The 20,753-nt window shown below is 35.5% G+C and overlaps 1 protein-coding gene across 4 annotated transcripts in view; it reads left to right on the top strand.

The window, feature by feature from the left end:
* PCMTD1 (protein-L-isoaspartate (D-aspartate) O-methyltransferase domain containing 1) overlaps nucleotides 1-16,632 on the top strand; it is a 40,627-nt gene extending 23,995 nt beyond the window's left edge. For 3 of the 4 annotated variants that reach the window (XM_071419299.1, XM_071419316.1, XM_071419307.1), the window contains exons 4-6: nucleotides 9,169-9,340; nucleotides 10,877-11,000; nucleotides 13,961-16,632. In XM_071419299.1, coding sequence (XP_071275400.1) covers nucleotides 9,169-9,340; nucleotides 10,877-11,000; nucleotides 13,961-14,331 — 667 coding nt within the window. In that variant the 3' untranslated portion in view covers nucleotides 14,332-16,632. Of the gene's footprint in view, nucleotides 1-1,005; nucleotides 1,164-9,168; nucleotides 9,341-10,876; nucleotides 11,001-13,960 lie in introns of those variants that run through there. The other variant, XM_071419324.1, reaches the window with a different exon arrangement.
* The last annotated feature ends 4,121 nt before the right edge of the window (nucleotides 16,633-20,753 follow it).

Raw genomic sequence — 20,753 nt, 5'->3', positions numbered from 1 at the left:
AGTTATACAAATGGGAACTTCAGTGAAGCTTTGCTTTGCCACTTCCCTGCATTCTTTCTTTAGTGTATTGAGTTCTGCAGTCTGATTTGAATGTTCTAAGCATTCTGCTTTTGAAACACAAACCACAACTTTAAACTTATGGGTAGGTACATGGAGAGATTCAGCTTGGATCATAAATAAACACTTTGTAACTTTGTTCCTTTGAGTAACAGGCAATTGGTTTTGCATCTGACTTCTGTGTGGAGGTGGATCATGATGATTTAGGTGGGTTCTTGCCTAATAAAACAAGATGGAATATTTCTTTTATGCCATTTGTATGGGGGAATGTTCCAGTGCTGTGTGATACAGTTTAACTTGCTTTTTTGATTCCTGATAATAATGTTATTGAAGTAAAATTACAAGTTTGCTTTTCTACGATTCAGGTAAGGTACTTCACCAGAAACCTGACAGTATATAAAATTAGCATGTCCAGAAGGATTTGAGACTCAGCCTAAAGGGAGGGCTGTCTCTCATAGCTTGTCTTATCTTTATTTTGGCCTCTGGAATTATTCATCAGAAGAAGAGTTCTCAAATACCTGTTTCAAATAATTTCAGTAATTACTTGTATCTGTATCCATATCTCACCAATCTATAAAAACAGTTTTGATCTAAATGGAGGTGGAGTTGTGCATTCTGAAAGATAAAATGCTGCCTTGATGGACTTGATGATGTATGTTTGCCAGTAAAAGCAAAGGAGAAGTTCTTTCTTGAAAACATCTGAAAGTGTCATGATGGTTGAGGTACAAAGATTTTAGGTATAGACTAAAGAAAATTCTTTGTGTGTGAAATACATGTAAAGCTCTCTTTCATTCTTGAAGCCTTCAGAGAATGCATGCCAATTAAGGGGAAAAGAATCATTCCTTAAGAAGGCTCTATCTAAAACACATATGTTCAAGTACCAGGCCCCGCTTCACCTGTTTATTGAAGGGGAATGTGTTGTCTTTTCTGCTCCCATTCAACTTCTAGACCTAGAATATCCAGCTTGGAGAGAGAGCCACAGGGCAAGGCTAGGTTGCCCATCTTCTAGCACCCTATCAAAACCCAAACGTGGGTAAGCTGGTGAAGTCCCTGCTGTGAAAGAAAATCACCAACCCTTCTCAGGATCAAAAGAATCCACTTCAATGGTAAGTGTCAAGAACCCTAGTACTAATTCTGACATAACTGTTATGGGTGAAACTCCTTCCTGAAGTCCTGTAGGAGATTGTGTTGGCATTAAAGAACATCTTCCAGTAGAATGTTTTTCTTCATTGAAATGTAAGGCTACTGGTAGGATTCTAAAGGCTCACTTTTGAAATCAAATTAGTTTTGAAAGGTGATTCCCTGGTGTACACACAAAGAAAAATAGAGCTCCTTCTTGCTGGTCAGCTGGCTGGCTAGTGATTGCTGTAAAAATCTAAGCAGGAAAAAGCAGACTGTCTCCAAAACTTACTGATTACTTTCTCAGTTTAAATATTACTGATAACTTAATTTCAAATAGGGTAAATAATGCTTTTTTAGTAGTGAGTGAATTCTTGTTGAGATTTAATCTAATCAGAGCAACACAGGCAGTGGGATTTTTTGATGCCAGAGGTTATGTTAAACAAAAAGGGAAGGAAAATAGGGGCTTGAAACACAGTCATTTTATTTATTTAAAAGTATGAGGGAAATAGTACTTCTTGTTCTTTACCTTGTAAACCAGAAGGCTCCAAAGACAATTGAATCTGCTCCTACCTGGGAAGGACCTAAACCTACATTTTCCAAGTATTTGATAGTAACAAAAATAAATATTCTTGCCCTGACAATAAGAAATGAAATACCTTTAAAAAATAAGTCCTGTAGTGGACACTGTCCTTGGAAATCTCTTATGTCTACAAGTTTTGACAGTACTTAAAACTTTTCTTACATTAAAACAAGTGATGACAATACTTGGTATATTGCTCCTATAAAAGCTGTTGTTTCACAAAAATCCACAGTAGAAAATAAGACTTCTTCAACGTATAAAATAATTTTCTGCTTCAGTAAAAATAGAAAGAAAATACTTTTCTCGTTTTTGTTAGAGACAAATCTTTCTCTAGACTTTTTCCATGGGTATCATAGGGCCTTTACAATAGACTGAACTGTCAATTTTTTTCTTGCTTCGCTGTGCCCGTTCACTTTTCCTAATATTCTCTGTGGAATTGCTGAAAAGTATTCCTTCAGTATTACTTTTCATTTTACTACCAAAATTTAGATATAATATGATGAAGTTATATTATTAAGGTTAAATTTTGTAAATTTGTGTTCCAAGAAGAGTGTCATGAGTCATAAGTATTTTTAAGCACTTTGACATTAGGATGGTTGACTTTTTCTTCAGAAGTAATTGAATAATGTGCTTTGGTCCACTCAATGAAACTGATTATAATATCAGAAATAATGAACAAGATAGCTAAGAAGCAAGACAGTTTTATTCAGAGATGGAAAAATGATGAGTATAAGGGAGGTAGAGATACAGATTTCCCACTATCCCTATAGCATTGCCTAGAAGCTGAAATAAGCTGAATTAATGTCCAGGACAAAAGTATTTAATAGAAATTTTGCCAGCATCACTATTGGCTATTACTGTAATGCTAATGAAAATTACTGTTGTAATTGGATGTAAGGGACTTAAAATGAAGTCTATGGTGAGAAGTTTTCAAAGATTTAATATTTTAATTTGTTTGTTTTCTAGTCTTTCTAGTAGTATACCTGTAAAAGATACCAACAATACTAGTGCGTGAAAGGTGTGTAACTTCTCAGCAAAACATGCTAGAAATACCTGAATATGAATTTATAAAGGAACCAAAGACTAGTTCAGAGAGCTTGGAAAAATGCTTAAATAAGATAGAATAAACAATGGAGAAAAAGCTTGAGAAAGGGTGGAAAGAGCTTGCTATCTTGGCCTGATACTGCCCCACTTCATAGGAAAAGAATAAACACTCTCTAAAAATTGTTTACCTTTATATCTAAAGCACTTTCACAGTCAAGTGAAATGAGAGAGACGTAATGGAAATCTAAAAGTATTTCATTAATCTGTTTCACATTCTTGTGGCATGTTATATCACATAAAGCCATATGAATATTCATCTGTTGTTTTCAAAAAAGGAAAGTTTTGAAACCTGAAAAATTTACTAAATTATCTGAAAACTTCTTTAAGGTTTCTTTCAGCGAATACATCAGTGTTTAAACATTAGGTTCTGGGAATGCTTGGAGTAAGATTACTGATTTAGGAAATTGTTGTTTGATATAAAGGAGCCTCTGAGATTGTATTCTTAATGCAACTGCACAAAGAAGCCACACCTTTCTAGGTTAAATGATGTGTAGCTTTTCAGTCTTTGTCTTTAAGACAGCAGGGCAACGCATTCTACAGCTGCCATAGCTTTATACACCAGTTTTTGGGTTTGTTTCTCTTCACAAACAAATGTGCCAGAACTGGTGGAAATTTTGTTTCCTTCTTTCTACGCTTCCCATTTTTGTAAAGTGTAGTCAGCAGTATATTGGAACTAGAGTGAAAGTGCATTAGTATATGGGACAAAAGTAAGTGTTACTTCCTCATCACAGTAAGGAAAATTGTTTAATGTTTTATCACATATTTTCAGACTCTACGCATTTTTCAGATTCATTTTAATGTCTGGTTATTAATGTGCTTGGTGGTTTAAGGGTAGTTTGATGTAAAGCTAATTCCATGAGTTCTTATGCTGGATTTTCTATTCTGTTTTGAAATATTTATTAATATTTATGTTGTTTTGGGTTTTTTTTTTCCCCACAAAGACTTGTGTGAAATTCTTTCTTCTAAAGTAGTGTCACAGTAGTTCACATGACAAATGTTAACAATTTGCCAACCTTTTCTTATACATTATTAAAGTTGAATGGTAGTCCTTTGTGCCCTAAATTTAAATAAATTTAAATAAATTTCACATTGGAAGGGAATTACTTAAAGCAGATTGATGGTACTGAATATGAATTCAGGCTTTTAGAGCTTTGAGTTGACCAACTAAAGGAAATGTGTATGGATGGGAAAAAAGCATACTAAATTCATGCTGACATGGATTTACTTTCTGTTAGGGCTGTAAACAGTAAGCTGAGAGATGTGAATGTGGTGAGTAATTATGGGGATAGGCAGAAGTGTACTGTCAGATGATATTTTGATGTGAATGTAGTAGTTGAGAGGTGTAAAATGTAGCTGGAGTGGTGCTAGTTTTAAGAACTAAATAATTCTTCTTGTAGACAAAATAGTTTTAAGTGGTTCCCCCATATTGCTTTTTAAAATCTCATAATATATTTTATTGTTTCCTTCAGATACAAATCTGTGGATGCTGACAGGTTTGGGTTTTTTTCCTTCAAATTACTTGATATTTTTCTCCAATGTTATTGACCTTGTTCTTTTTTCTAAAAAAATCAAATATGTTTACCACTTAAAACAACAAAAAAGGAGACAATCTATATCTCCTTGCACCTACTTTCATCTTCACAAGACATCAGCATAACATCCTGCATTCATGGAGGTTGTATAGGTGGAAGAGCTTGGGCCAAGAAGTGTCCTGTACATATTCAGAGCTGGAAGTAATTAAAGGTAGGGTTCATGGGTGGGTGTCATATTAGGACCAACCCTAAGTGAATTCCCTTGTAAAAAATCCCTGCTACCATGGTAGGTTAGTGTTACACTCTCCAGCTTCATTATTTAGTATTTTGCTATTACACATATACTAGATTGGTGGATATGGATACAAGAGCAACAAACTTAACCTTAGATCTTTGCTGTAAATGTTTTAAATGGTTGTTTATTTTATTACTGTAGTAATACTTTGCTGTGTTGCTAACTATAGGGAATCTAACTTAAAAACATGGGCAGTTACAATCTATTACTTGATAATTTTCTTAAGTTTCTACAGCAAAGGCAAAAACTCACTTTAAATTCTACAGATTTGCCTTTTTTTTTTTAATTTAGCTGGAAGAAAAGTACCTTTGCCTTGAACTTGAAATGCCCCTTCCATGCAAAAGTCTTACATGCTTGGAACTGCTTGGTTATCTTAGGCCATTGCTACATGTGATATGTGTGTGCTTAAATTTATTCTGTGGCACGTGTTTGTTTAAACAGAGATTTTCTGTTGCCATGTTATCTGTAATGGGAACTCTTAATTTCTGTTTTCTTTGCTGTTGGTTCTCTTGCAATCAAGATAGCAGATTCAACTGAAGAACCTGAAGTGACTAAACTTTTCCAGATAGTTCCAACACTTTTTTCCCTTCTTTTTGTTGTCTGGTGTGTGAAATCGTTTTCACGTTACCAATATAATCTCTGTAAAGCCACCCTGGTCACGTGGTAGAGGAGAACAAACATTAAAGAACATATGGCAATTTTTAGTTACATTTCAGCTTGGAAATAAACAAAATGTTTAAGTGAAATACTAGCTCTTCTTGATAGTTACAGTACATGTTTGTCAATACTGTGTGTTGAAGCAATAAACAATTTTATTTTCATCAATATTAATAAAAGATAGCTCCATGTAACGCAGAATGAAGTGTAATATCTGGTCTGTTTTGATACCCCAGATGCAATAGGAATAAAAGAAACTTCCTGGCTGTAGCAACACTTAGTGCTAAAAGAATTGGGGTTTGATTGTTAAAAAATGAAACTTGACCTAATATGATTGATACTGCTTTCCTGCTGTAAGACTAACATGCTTTTGATGTGCCTGGTAGGTATTCTAAATAACCAAATACTTCCTTGTATTTGTAGAACCTTTGTATTTAAGTTTTAAATAATTTTCCTGATCAATTGATGGGGTCTTATGTACCTGAGTAAAACCAATTTAAATTTTACTTTTTTTAAAAATTGCATAGGCAAGTTAGCAGAATTTTCAGAATTATACTTCAGTCTGTGTTCGAAGGTCATCTCTTATTACTGGATTGGAAATACAAGAAAATGGTACATATCTTTATCAGCTCTTTCTGATTCAGAGGTGTGTGTATAATCAAAATCATTTTAAGATTTAGGGATCTGGGAAGGAGTATTGCTGCATCTCTAGAGAGTTCTGTGTTTCATGGGAGTGTGGAGGGGCAAGATTCACTGTTCTGTAACTCAACTGTATGAGTCTGTGTCCATGAAAAGTCCATGATGCTCTACCAAGCAGGAAAGCAGTATGCTTTTCTTGTATTTCTGGTGTATCTGGTATGAGTCACTGTTCATACTCTAACACATGAAACAGTTATTTCTGAATAATTTTGTGAGAAGCACAAATGAAGAGGAATTGGCTTTTAAACAGGCAGGTTGCTGTTACCAGAGACAGTTTATCACCTTTTCCTCCCATTTCTTCTACCACCTACTTTTACATTTCTGGACACCAGAGAATTACATGTGGCAGTTTGTGAAGTAGCAGCAGACCAGCAGCTAGCATACCGATTCAGGCCAGCTGGGGGTGAGCATTGCACAGCCAGGTGAGCTGATTAGATCTCATTTTTCATCTGACATGGACTAAAGAGGTGTCTTCAGAAATTACATGTAACCTAGTCCATAAAGTGTTTAGTTTTGCTGCAAGAAATGAGTCTGTCAGGAAGACCACCTGTTGACAGACTGGGTTGAAACTAACTGAAAAACTATGTGGAGGAAGAAGGTATTTTTTGAAATAAATTGAAGAACAAATGAGCACCTGTTGTGGTCATGAGATTTGTGTCTTCTCAAAACTCTGCTAATAGTGTGGAGGGAGCACAGTCCAGACGATCCAAAGTGCCTATAGACAGAGTTAGTCTCTAGTGCTTAACCCATCTTACTCTTACAAGTGTATTAAGTTTGCTTCTGTGTCTTTATTTGGAATTTGTGCCCTTCTGATAGCAAGCTGCAGAGCTAAATGACAAATTATTTTCAGCTTTTACTATATTAGTAAAGACTACTGTGGATTTTTGTCCTCAGCTCATGTATATTTTGTGTCTGGGGAATGTTTCATGGGGTTTTGTTGTGTCTTGTATTCCTTGGATAGTTTGGTGGTCCTCTTTGTTTTAACAGGGTTTGACCAGTGAATCATGAGCTTTTAGGGTGGTTTCTAGTAGACGAAACAGGATTATCTGGTAATAAATTTGGTAGGTTTTATAGGAGCATTCTGAGAAGGTAAGAAGTTGAAGGTTGTGGGGGTGGGCTGGCAGGGAGGCCATCTTCATTTTTCTAAAACTAACCAAGGACTGTGTCAAGATTTAAAAATGCCTTTTGGAAAAATACCATCTTCATTCTCTCTCTGCCCCCTCCCCCTTCCTCCTTTACTTTTTAAGCCCACAAAAGTACTTTGCTCAGTCTTTCAAATTAAATTGATATGTTAATGCTTGATTTAAAATGAGGTAATCTGAAATGAAAACTATAGCAAAAAGTGCCTGTTTGACCTGTGTGTGAAATGTAGAAAATGTAGGAAGGAATATGATAGCCCAAGTGCATTTGGAATGAGATTTGCTTCTTCAGCAGATTGATCAGTGTCTTGGATTTCATTTTCTGCCTTGTCTAATGTATTTCTAGATCTTTCTGTGTTAATCTGGAATTATTTCAGCTTCGGTTCTGGCTCGTCTAGCTTTACCTTCTCAGTTTGTGCAACAAGGCAATTTATCCCTACTCCACTTCCATCTCCCTTTTTTATCTTCAATTGGCCAGTGTTGTTTGTAGCTTTCTTTTTTTTTCCCTCTCCCTTTGGATTTGGAAGAGAAAACGTGGACTGTTGACTTCAAGAAGTGCATGAGAGAGAACCATGCAATTGTTATAAAAAGATTCTGGGTTCGGTCTGGACTAATCAAAGAAAGAAGCATTGGAGTATTTTCAAGATCAAGCATCCCATCTTGGAGAGAAAAATACACTTCCAGCAAAAATTTCAATTTCCTGATTTGTTAATGGCAGCACTCTAGATGAGAAAGTCAGCCAAGCCTTACAGGCTTCATCCCTAAGCAGTGAAAGTTGCCAACTTTACTGTAACCGAAAAAATATTGATTTGAATGTTGTCAGGTATTGTACTGGGGTTTGCTAATGCTAGCCAAGCAAAAAGAAAAATTATTTTCCATTGATGGTCAGCCATAAAGTTCATAAAATGGCTACATGTATTTGTAGTTGCTAGAAAAATTCATTCCTTCTGGATGCTGTTTGAGATGCATTGGACTTTAATACTGCCAGATGAAGTTTATGAACTTTTTCATGCAACAGCAAGGGTGTTAGGTTTTATGTAATATTTTTTTCAAAGAAAATAATAAATCCTTTCAATGAGCTACTTTGTAACCTCTCCTTTTATATATAAAGTGCTTGGGGAAGAGGTACAGTTACTCGCTCGATGAATTTTTTTACAAAATGGTAGATTTTATTATGGTGTTAACAGCTAAAGCAGTAACATGCTTCAGAGCTTTAAAAAATGTCAGCAAATAACAGTGTTGTGGCGAATTCATGCAGCTTTAGCAATAAAGTACTGCCCTGTACATTTTTCCTTTGGTGTTCTATGCAGTGACAGAGAACACCTACAGTCCTTTCAACTTGTGTTGTATACTTTGGTCCACTAAAATGCAGTTGTATTACTTCCATTTACTGAAGAAAATGAGATGTTTCCGAGATAAAGAATCTTCTATTTTTTGCTTTGCATGTGGTCAAAAAAATGTCAGACTTTTGCACTGAATTACTTTTTGGGGAAAAGTGGATTGGGCTCAAGGTGGAAAATTGGGAGGTAGAGAAAAAAAAGAGCTTTTAAATAGACCCTAACTGAAAGAAAATTGAGGGGAGCTGCTAGGAAATTAAATTTTTCAATGTTTATTCAACAGCTTATTGTTGATAAGCATACTGTTTTAGTAGCAGTTGTACCATATAGCTTAAGATTTCTTAGATTAATCTACTTGCTTGTAGTTAGGAAGGTGGTGTTTTGAAGGTTTCTCTGTTTTGCATAATACATAATTGTAACTGCAAGAGTTTTTCTTCAGTGGTCCTTGATGTGGCAGAAAAAAAACCAGATTATTTTCCAAGTAATGTCTTAATACAAACTTTTAAATTATGTATGCTAATCATTCTTCGTGATATAAGGGAAGATATGAAATATATTTTTCTGTCTTTATCTGGACTGGCTTTTCTTAAAAATCCTAATTTGAAACGTGTCCCCTCTTTCTTTTTTTTTTTCTTCTTCTCCTTAGATTTGAGTTCTGTGAACCTGCCTTTGTGGTTGGTAATTGTTTGGAAATAGCCTCAGACAGTCATCAGTATGACCGGATTTACTGTGGAGCTGGAGTCCAGAAAGACCATGAAAACTACATGAAAATTTTATTGAAAGTTGGAGGCATTTTAGTAATGCCTATAGAAGATCAGGTGACTTTAGTGACAATTTCCCCTTTTTATCTTCTAGTATGAGAAATATGTAATTTAAAGAATGCTTTTGAATATATATTTGACTAAGTTAACATTCAACTAACGATACCTTGATTTGATGTATTGTTGCAGTTTAGCAGATACTAATCTTTTTAATGAAGTATTTAATATTTTTCCCTTAAATTTGTAGGAAAGCATCAATATCCTGCTTTTAACAGTCTGTTTCATGCTATTTCCTGTGTGTTATACCAGAACTGCTTTGAAATCTCCCTACCACACAGACATTTTCAGTCAGTACTTCAAAACAAAGAAACCACCTCTAAACCAGGAGAATGGATTTCAAAGAATACAAAATAACTATGACTAGTGGGACATTGCAAAGGGAGGAAGAAAACAAAGGAAAAATATGTCTCTATTCATAGCAGATTTCAGTGTTGCTTTTCCATATTAGATGTAATGCTTTTCAGACAGGGGCATATTATTTTAATAATACTTCACACTTTTATCACTTTTCATTCTTAGACCTCAAAAGGCTTCTCAATGGTAAGTATTACTCTCCCTATTTTACTAATAAGGAGATTGAAGAAGGCACATCATGTGACTTAAGTTGATGTCCTCCTAAATACAGATAATTACTAAAATTCTTGTTGATAAGCATGTTAGTTACTTTCAAAATAGAATTCTCACTTTATTGATCTGCTTTCTTAAAATACCAAAGGAATTTAAGCGTAGCTTGCATGATTCTGTTCTATAAATAATTCCATCATTTATTCAGCTAGGATACTGTCAGTTGAAATTGATAGAATTCAAGTTAAAAGTAGTCACAAATTTGGAGAGAAATTTAAAGCATGACTATTTTTACCTTATATACAAATGGATAGGGGCTTAGAGCAAATGAAGTATGAGAAGCAGCTACAAGATCTGAGATAATCTAGCTTGCAGAAAGATGCTAAGGAAATGTTTAATTCCTGTTGCCTTCCTGAAAGGGTGGAGAATTTATCTGGTAGACAGGAGTCCAGTTCTCCTCACAGTGATACTGAAAGATACTGAAAGAACATTACAGACTGGCAGCAAGGGAGCTCTCTGCCTGCAAATAAGGAAGACAGTTTTTCATAGTAAGAATGGTTGAACACTACAGCAGGTTACCTAGACAGGTGGGGAATCAGAAAAGATTCTAATTTAACTTTGAAATTGACCCTGTTCAAGGAGGAGGGTAGGACTCCAGAGGTTGCTTCCAATCTAAAGTATTCTTTGATCTTCTGGAAAAATGAGAAAAAACAAAACTTACCTTATTTTTTACCTTAGGGCCTTAGTTTTCCAGCTGCATCTCTTCCCATTACAAAAGACCCTTATTTAGTACTCTAGTGACCAAGTGACATTTCAAGGTTTATCAAAGTGCTTTTTGTTCATAAAACAGCCTTAATTCTTTAATTTTGAAAAAAAAAAGGAAAAAAAGCAGTGTGTTTGAAACCAATCTGAATAGTATTGACTATGACAAAATTGTAACCAGTGATCTATTTTGGTTTTGTTTTGCAGCTAACACAGATCTTGAGAACAGGACAGAACACATGGGAAAGTAAGAATATCCTTGCTGTTTCATTTGCTCCACTAGTGCAACCAAACAGAAATGACAACGGCAAACATGACACTGTCGGACTGCGTAAGTTTGTGATCCTTCCCTTTGGCTTAGCAGGCATGTTACTGTGCCTGATGTTGGAAACTGAGAGGCTGTGCTGTAGAAACATTCCATTTAGCAAGCAATAGCTCACTGATAACGTTTTTGTGCTCCTGGTGTGTGGTCTGTGTTGTTTCACAATTAATATTCTGAATTGAAGTTAATAATTTAAGTAAGTCATAGAATGCTTCCAGCTTCTTTTCCAGCCACCTTTTCCTTTTAAGTTCAGCTTCTCTATTACAGTGGTATAAATAAACTAGGAGGATGCTAATATTAACATCCTTCACAGTGCTAACTTACTTGTGGTCTACAAGAGAAATTCTTTTTTTTCCTCTTCCCCCTGAAATGGAAGGAAGAGGTCTAAACTGGGGCTGTGGTATGATAGGATATTAATAAGCCCAAGTTTGCTTTATGTCTTTGTGCAGTGGATATAGACATACCTAGTTGTTTGTTATTAGTCACTGGGATTGGCTTTCTAGCTGCAATGTTTTGAGCAGGGGTAGTAAAGGTATTTAGAGAGTCTTTGGAAGTACACCTCTTCCCAAATGGTGAGATAGGATGATAACAGGAAAGGAGAAAAAGCTGACAAAGAAAAGTGTAGAGTTGAAGTTTTCTGTCAGAGTTGTCAGGGCTAGGAGTAGGACACAGAGCTATGGTAGCATGTGGAAAATTAAATAAACCAAACAAAGAGCCCAAAAGTTAACATGTTTTAACTGTGAAACTGATATAAGCCCTTCAGGAGTCCAGGATGTCCTTTCAGCTTGAATTGCCTGTAACTGCTGATCTATTAATTTTGAGTGTGAGCTTGCTTACATACATTAGGTACTTTTAATATTTTTATGCAAAGTATGAAGATAATTTCCTTTATATAATCTATTCCTATGCATAAACAATTATTTTTTCTTGTTTTAATTCTTGGTTTGAGCCCTCAGAAGTCATTTCCTGAAACTAATTTACTAATTCAAGATTATTTTTTCCTCTGTTCCATCCATAATGCATAGGTTGTGGTATATCTAATGATGAAATACAGAGGTGGCTAGTCAAACTTTGCAATGATTTTATACAGTCTAATTCCCTGGAACAAAAGAGGATTTTCTATCAATATTCCTAAATTTTCGTAATGAGGAGTGCAGACCATGGACAGTCAGAGCTGAATGGTAGTACAAGAAAGGTGTTTCCTGTGTTATAATTTCAAAATGAAGTTTTAGTGAGAAGAGGAAAAAATAACCAAATGTGGTATTGTTCACATTTAAAAGAAAAAAGAGTTAGAGGCTTGAAGTTGCACTATAAAATGATTAGTGAGATAGGCTTCTTTCCACTGCTCAGGTGGATCTGGTTTTATTAAAAAAGTTAAAAATAAAGCAAAAGTGTTCTTGTGGGTGTGTTGGGTGTACATGGAAGGGGCGGGAGGTATAAAAAGGAGTGTGCTGAACCTCAACAAAAAAAATTTAGCCAATTTCTCTTTTTTAGTAACGTTGTCTATTTGTTTCAAGTCCATAGGCCTATAATTTATCTTAAAAGTTCAAAATAGTCAACACGCTTCTTCTGTAAACTTTAGCCAGAGTTTGTAGATGTCATTACTAAGTAAATGTACAGCCTGTGCCATGCTTTGGACAACCCTTGGATGCTCTCTGACACATGTGTATTGTTACATAAATAGACTAAAATAACTCTCATATGTAAAATATCTGTCAGCCATTCTCAAAGTAGTCTTTTTTTGTATAAAACTACAGAGGCAGTGTTAAAAGGTTCATTTTATCAATGTAGTTACAGGTTAGGATGCAGTTCACTGGTAGCAGACAAATGGAAATACATGGACAGTAAATATCTAAAATTTTGCATCCTGTTCTTCTCATTAAAAATGCTAGCATTTGTTATAATTAGCATACAATCTGCAATCATAGTTTGTTTCACCTGAACTTACAAATGTGTTCTGGATGGTTAGATAGGGTTCTGTTCTTGAATTTTGAGCTGATGTTATACCAAAGAAATGGGACTTTTTTTCTCCTCCCCCCTCTCTTTGGCATGACCTGAAATCAGTATTGTCAGTGTTAATATCCTTTCTGTGTCAGATAAATTAATTAGTCTGCAACTGAAGTCATTGCATGTAACAATAAAGCTATATCAGTAGCTTTTATAGCTGAATGCATTTTCTGGAAGTGTAATTTTTGAAATTACTTCTGCAGTGACTTCTTCTTTGCTGAGGTCCCTGTTAATTTTATGGTATTCTGTACAGGAAGGAAGTGACAAGTTGAACAAGCTTCAGCTTTGGCTGGTGTGCTTTTTTGGTTTAGTTTTCCTTGGAATTAGCCATCCATAGCTCATCTACGGCAGGTGTCCAGCAGCCAAGCAGTATTTTGTCATCACCTGGCTGTCATTGGAAAACAAAGTTTTGGCTTTTTTTTTTACTTGTCGGTTTGGGTTTTTCTGCCTTTAGGACTTTAGTAATTTTAATTCTTCTTCTGCTGCAAAAATACAGGTGGCTTATCTGGTTTGTCACCTCTGAATTACACATGTCGCTCCCTCATCAGTTAGATTCACTAGGAAGGGATCAGAAGGAGGAGGCAGAAGAAAGGCACTGCTTTAAACAAATATGGCACAGGGGTAGAAATTGTTTTCCCACAACAGGATCTTGACTGTGGTAGCAGTAGGTGCCAAGACATGCCAGTTGCTAAAAAGTGAGGATACTTGTTCTATAATGTTTTAAATTTATTTTGGTGATCTGTTCATGCTTACTACTTCTCTTGCACATCTGTTAAAAGACCTCTTTGTTTCCTGGACTGTGCCACAGGGTCAAGGTGATGCTATCTAACCTTGTAACAGCATTTACTAAAATTTCAATTGAATTGTTTTTGAACATCAGTCTCACTGCCTTGCAGTTAGTTTGGGGTTTCTTTGCTAAAGGGAAATTTCACTTAGTACAACTTACTTTTCTTTCATTTTAGCTCCATGTGCTGTTAGGAACCTCCAGGACCTAGCTCGGATATATATCAGACGCACTCTTAGAAACTTCATAAACGAGGAGATGAAAGCCAAGGGTATTGCTCAGAAGGCTCCTCCGAAACGCAAACGCAGGAGATGTCGTAGACGCAGGATTAACACCTATGTGTTTGTTGGTAATCAGCTCATTCCTCAGCCTCCAGATAGTGAAGAAGATGAAAGAATGGAAGATGATAACAAAGAGGAGGAGGAAAAAGATCACAGTGAGGCCTTGAAGCCAGAAGAGCCTCCTCGAAATCTGTTGAGAGAGAAAATTATGAGTCTACCATTACCCGAATCTTTAAAAGCATACTTGACCTATTACAGAGAAAAATAACTTGTTTTAAGTAGAAATAATGCCTACTGATAGTTCCTTTATTCTTGAAAATGTAGCATTTATTAAGAAGTAGGTGGACAGTTATTATTAGTCTTTCATCAAGACTGAAGTACAGCGATAAATGGTAACTTGTCTCTATCTTGTCTTTGCTACAAGGAAGACTTGCATTCGACAGTAGAATCCCTTTTTAAAAGTCTATTTTTCTTTAAATTTTGAAAATGCTGTTTTAACTCTGATAGAAATATATATTCCATTATGCAGCACTAATCAATATTTTGCATGGTAAGTCTTTTTTTGATCCCTAACAGATTTGTATTGATAAAAGGATGAGTGAAATTTTATATATGCTAAATAATTGGTTAAACATGTGCATCTGACTTGATGAGCAATTTGTCTGTATTTATTACTATTAGGGAAACATTTTAAACATGCAGACACTTACCTTCTAATGTCCAAATCAGACCCTTTAAAAGTTTATTTTACTATGGCTTTGTTGCAATCATTATTACTATGTTGGTATAGAGTATTCCAACAACACAAGTGCAATAAATGTATACAGACACTGAATGAGCTGGCTTTAGTGAAATATGAAAATACAAGTTCTGAAATGGCAGATGACCCTGCTACTTCTGCATTTATCTTTTGCCAAAAGATCTTGTGACAACTAACAGCTTCTCTCAGAGCCTTAAAGAAATGCCGTGTTGAATAAGAAGCGAAGCAATGCTTACTTCAGCTCTGCTTATACTTAACTCCATTCTACACTGTCAGTATTTCTAACTAGAGGCAATTCCTCATTTGTGGGAAGTATAGGACACTACATTTATTTCTAGAGCTCACAGCATTGAGTCAAAAAGTTTGGTAATTCAAGATTGTAATTTAGATTTCAGTCATCTATATTTACTGCTTTTAAGTAGAGGTAGAATTTCAACAAAGTTTAGTTTGTATTGCTTATTGGGATAGCTATAATAGTAGAACTTAGAATTTGTTCAGCAAATGCACTTTAGTAAGTGAATTTTATACTTAACATGCATCTCCAAGAAGGTAGACTTGTGCCAGCCTATATTTTGTTTCTGAGCATGGCTCTTAGCACAAAAATATTTATAAAATCATATGCATCTTTTGGAAACCTAAGAGTAGCAGTGCAACTGTGGGGACCCACAATAGTGCTGATTTAAATCCTTCAGTGATTTTTTCCTCTTCTAGTTGTGAAGTTATTTGCAGTTCTCATTTTTAACTTTGCTTTTGCCATCTTAATTTCTTCATTCTGTTGTAACATAACCATGAGGGTAAAAAGTTTATTAAGAACTTGGCATGTGATACATATTAAAAACCACAATCATAGGAAATGTATGCTTGTTAGACCCAATGAAAAGCATTCCCATTGAAATATCCCCCAGGATACATTTTATAATACTGGTGACACTTATTTTTGTGTAAAACAATGAACAAAATAATCACATATTTCTAAAGCAGTAAATGTTCCTATTCCAAATATTTATAACCAACTAGTATCCGTATGGTCTAACAGTCCAATATTTACTTCAAAATACATTAGCATTTTGTTGCATCTGAGAAGGAAGGTCAGACACAGTCCCATGACACTGACTCTTTTTGGTGCATTTCATGCTGTAGTCCCTGTTTTTAAGGTACATCATAGTAATGTTTAAATGGAATTTCATGAAGGCCTGTTGTACCAGCATGTGGAGTTACTTTCCGCAATATATTTACTGCATAAGTAAGCAAAAGTATTTGAAATAAATATTCTGACTTTATTTTAAAAGCAGGAAAACCGTATAAGAAATAGTTTTCCAAAATAATGATACTAATAAAGTAATTGTGTTGCTTCAGCTATAAGAATTGAACATAATCTTGTTTTAAATGGGTTATTTTAGATGGAGGTTAAATAATCTGAAGTTTGAGATGTTTGTCTCCTTTCTTGGAATCTACATCCATCAGCTCAAGAATGAAATTACTAAATATTACTTAAGTACTTCAAGGACTTCATACAGGATGCTTTTTGAGAATAAATTTCTGCATTCTTTCATGCCTGTATACTTGGAAAAATGGACAGTGGATGACTTGTCATGAATCTTCAGTATGTAAGTTTTTTTTTGGAGTCACTGAAAGAGAATGTTTCCTCTGTGTTTTATATGTGGATTTATTTTACACTCTTGAATTTATATTTACATAAATAAAAAGGTAGAAACACAAAATTAATTAAAATTTAATTTCTGCCATCTCACTTGATGATGGGGACATTGTTGCAATAAAATGGTTTTTTGTGGTTTCTGCTTGCTTGAATTTCTGTGTTTCTGTGGAAGTACATTCAGTTATTTGGAAATTCAGGTACAAATTGTTTCATAATTAGGTCAGTAATCTCTTAATAAAGGCTATTCTTGAATTTCAGAAGTATATATTCTCGCTAAATTGTGAATTTTTGCAAAGGTTGAAAGATAAGATGTTATTAATGAAATGGGGAAAGCTGTTTTGGTCCCAGAACTACTTTTGAAGTACTCGTGGAGAGTTTCCTCAGGAGAGCCCAGAAGCTAAACTTGAGCTATATACTGAAGAACATTTCCATGTTTTGTGTTTTTTTCCTAAATACTGAATTTTTTTAATCCTCAACTGAGCAGCTATCTGGGTCAAAACAAATAAGGAAAACTTGAAGATAAGAGCTGCAAGGGTGGTGAGCAACCACACTTCATACTGCACACTTCTTGATGCAGCTTTATTTTATTGCCAGTTAGAGGAAAGATTCAAGGTAAGTCAGGTAGGCTGATGAGCAGCCTGTAATTGTGATGACTGTAAGGAAGGATGTGATGAATTGGAACTTCAGGGGGGTTTATCTTCCTTGGTCTGGACAAGGACCCAAGACCAGTGCAGTCTTTTCAAAAGATGTGAATTTTTAATCCCATATCATTCAGGAAAAACTGAGCAGCTGCCTCCCTCCCAAAAACTTGAAATGAGTGGTTTTCATTGCAGTGAGCCTAAACAGCGGTGCTTGGCTGAGTACTGTTGCTTGTTCAAGTGCAGGCAACTTAAGTCTGGAGGTTTTTTGTTTTTTGTTTTTTTTTTTTTTTTTTTTTTTAATCCTGTACTCTTTTTCTCTGAAGTACTTTTTAAAATGCATCTTTGCCTGCCAGTTTGAAAACAAATAGGGAATGTAATCAAATGTGCTGTGTTCTGATTAAAGCTCTTTTAGCTCATTAAATATTTATCCATATGTCCTCAAGAGTGTTGCCTTCCATCATTCATGTAATTGAGTAAAACTGAAGGCTTTGTGATTTACTAATCAATTATAAAAGATAAAGGAGTGGTGTTCTATGTTCTTCTTAAAGGTGTATATACTAAACTTCACTTTAATGAGCTGCTACTTATTTTGACAACACTTGAATCATGTATGAGGTGTTTTCCATAAACTTGTTCTGAGAAGGTCATTGGAGTATAACTGGAACAGTGAGGCTTTAAAGGTGTATGGTTTTTGTGATGTTTTAGTAAAACAACTTCAGTAAAATTTAGATGACTGGCTTGATCAGTGCCTGTTTTTCTTCTGTGGCTTCACAGTGTACTTGTCAACTTGTTGAATTACTCTGTTCAAGTAAAGCTGGCTTGTTTAGCTTCAAGGCTTGTACCACATTTTTGGCCAGTATGGAAGCAAGAATCTAACTGATTTATCAGTGCTCATCAGCATTTTCTTTCTAGAGTTTTCTGTTATCCTTCGCATTCTGTGATGCTTTAAAGAGCATTGTCAAGGAAGCAGAGGAAGCTTTTTAAAGCTCTGTCTTCTGCTGCAAGCAAGGAATCTATGTAATACCTTGCTAGGATATTTTGCAGAATACTTGCATGCTAGAAAGGAGCAAAGGCACTGAATTTTTTTCTGTCACTACTTCATGCATTCATGACTAACTATGATTTTAGAATAAAGAGAAGATAGCAGAACTATAGGTATCAGTACACACTAAATGCTGGTTTTTGTTTTATAAGCATTTCCTTTCCATTTTGGTAGCCTTTTTATCCTGGCTGAAAAATAACTCATTAGGGTTTCCTGCTGTTCTGCTGCTTCCATGGACGTGTTCCATGGATGATCTCTACGAACAAATATCACAGTCATATTTTCTGAAAAATCTCTTAGCTCAGGATTCTTCTCCTGGGAAGTTGAGAAGTCTCAGAAAAAAATGAAAACAATCATTATCTGATTTGCTTCTTCTGTGTTTTGCTGCTTTGGAATGTACTTGGACATTGTTTACCAACAGGTGATTGTTTCACTGGTTTCTGCTGTGGATTGTTTTGACTTAATGGCCAACTGGGGCCAAGCTGTGTTGGACTCTGAAGAGTCATGAGTTTTCATTAGTATCCTTTAGCCTTCTCTCTGTATCCTTTCTCTATTCTTTTGTATAGTTTAGTGTAGTATTCTTTTATATAATATAGATCCTAAAATACTAAATTAGCTTTCTAATAACATGGAGTCAGATTCATCAATCCTCCCCTTCGTTGGGGGTCTCAGAAAATACAACAAACAAAAATGTTCCTTGCAGGCAAAGAGATAATGAAAGTTAAATTGCAGTTCTTGATATTACAGTAATGCAATGAAACCTGTAGCACATGCTCTTCATTTTTATTCCTCCTCTTGGAATTATGCTCAATCTCCCTTTGTTTCCCTTGAGTTTTAGATCCACAGCTAGAGAGGTAACACAGCATTTTGCACCTCTGCCATCTTTTGTGGGCAGAATATTTTGTTCACATTGATGGTTCCTTCTTACCCTCCTGGGATCACCTTGGGAGTCATTTGTATGTTGGATAAATGTGTTTTTTGCATCTTCATTCGTTGTTCTGCATCTCCAACTTACATTCAAGTTGTCTGTGATAATCTGCATATGTTAGATACTGCATTTTGTTTTGAGTTTTGGGTCTGCATATTTTTAAAACTGTTCTAGAGCTGTGCATAGCTCTAGAATCTCCAGTACCAAGGGTGGCCCCCACCATGATCCCCTTGCTGTGTCCTGTGTCTCCATCTTCTCCATCTTCTCCATTTTTTTGCTCTTAGACCGTGTGAGAATGATAAATAGCTTTTTTTTTTTTTTTACACAGTAGTGGTGTTTTACTATACCTATATAAAACTAGGCTTTGGCCACACAAGCATGAATGAGTGCATGCTTGCCTATGGACAACAGGTCATCCAGAAAGACTGATGTGTTTGTCCTGCCATGAGCGAAGTCAGTACTATACGTACGGGACAGAGCTACACAGGCATGAAAACAAGCTTTCATATCTCAACTCAGTGATCAAAAAGCATTTTTTTCAGGGTTGGAACAGGAGCGGGAATAATTTGTATGGGAAGTTACTGGTAAATAAATAGTAACAGTAATAAAAACAGAGCAGTTTATACAATAAAATTAGCTGCAAATTTTGATTCCTCTTTAAAAATCTTTCATTTCTGCCATTTACCATTATTTTTTTCAGTACAATCCATTGGCTTTGTGTATGTTAGCTTGTAAGGAGATTCTGCTCTGTGTTTGAACCACTTTAAATACCTTGTTTAAATCTTTCTAACCTTATTGTCTCAGCCTTCAGTTTTTCCCTTTACTAAATGGTACAGTACGATTTTGTGCTGTAGTCAATAAAAGCAACACTGTAAAGCACTACTTTTGTACTCTTTGCTCCACATCTAACAAATTCTCTATGATTGACTTTCAGTAATCTCATAACACTAGAGCCCTTTTTAGATCAACAGCCTGAAAAACAAAGTTTGTTATGTGTGGAACTTTGCTTGTTTTAGTTTGCTTTTCTCAAAACCTGACGTGTCTATTTTCCACACAGTCAAAAGTAGTACATCCTTAAAAAATGCTTTTTTACCTTGCTGAAGAACTTTATCTAGAACGTTGTGTGTAATCAAGGATACCAGAAGAGGGCAGCATTGTCTTTCGGGAACAAAGGCTAGGTGCTGGCAACTGTTAGGGAAGACAAAAAATCTACATTGATTTTTTTATAGGCAAATATTTCTTACCTTTGTAAAATGTGGAGTCAGTCTCAGAAGAGTCTTTATGTTTTTTCTAAATAATTTTCTGAAATTCCTGTGTAGGTGTATAGTATAAGAGGTTTTCTTCTGAGTTGTGCTTTAATGCAATCTGAGACCTTTCCAGAACTGATGGTGTGGATAAAGCTTTTCATTCATAACGGTTCAAGGTGCCACACTGGAAAAGGGTCAGTAGGGGTTTGACTAGCTGTGTAATTGGCTATTTGATGTCTTCAGCTGCCAAAGTTACTTTGGACTTCATCCTAATCCTTACTTGAGTCTTTATGTTGAGAACTGGGCATCTGGGCGCCTGAGGAAAGCACAGCTGTGCAAAAGGCTGCCGTGGCTGGCACACCCCCTGCCTGTGCATGACTTACAGATGTGTAATGCAGTAGCTGCTGTTCCTGCT

Source organism: Agelaius tricolor, unplaced genomic scaffold (genome assembly GCF_023055355.1).
Source record: "Agelaius tricolor isolate 1412-34295 unplaced genomic scaffold, bAgeTri1.0.p SCAF_2, whole genome shotgun sequence".
NCBI classification, from domain to species: domain Eukaryota; kingdom Metazoa; phylum Chordata; class Aves; order Passeriformes; family Icteridae; genus Agelaius; species Agelaius tricolor.
This window is presented reverse-complemented; position numbering and strand designations above follow the sequence as displayed.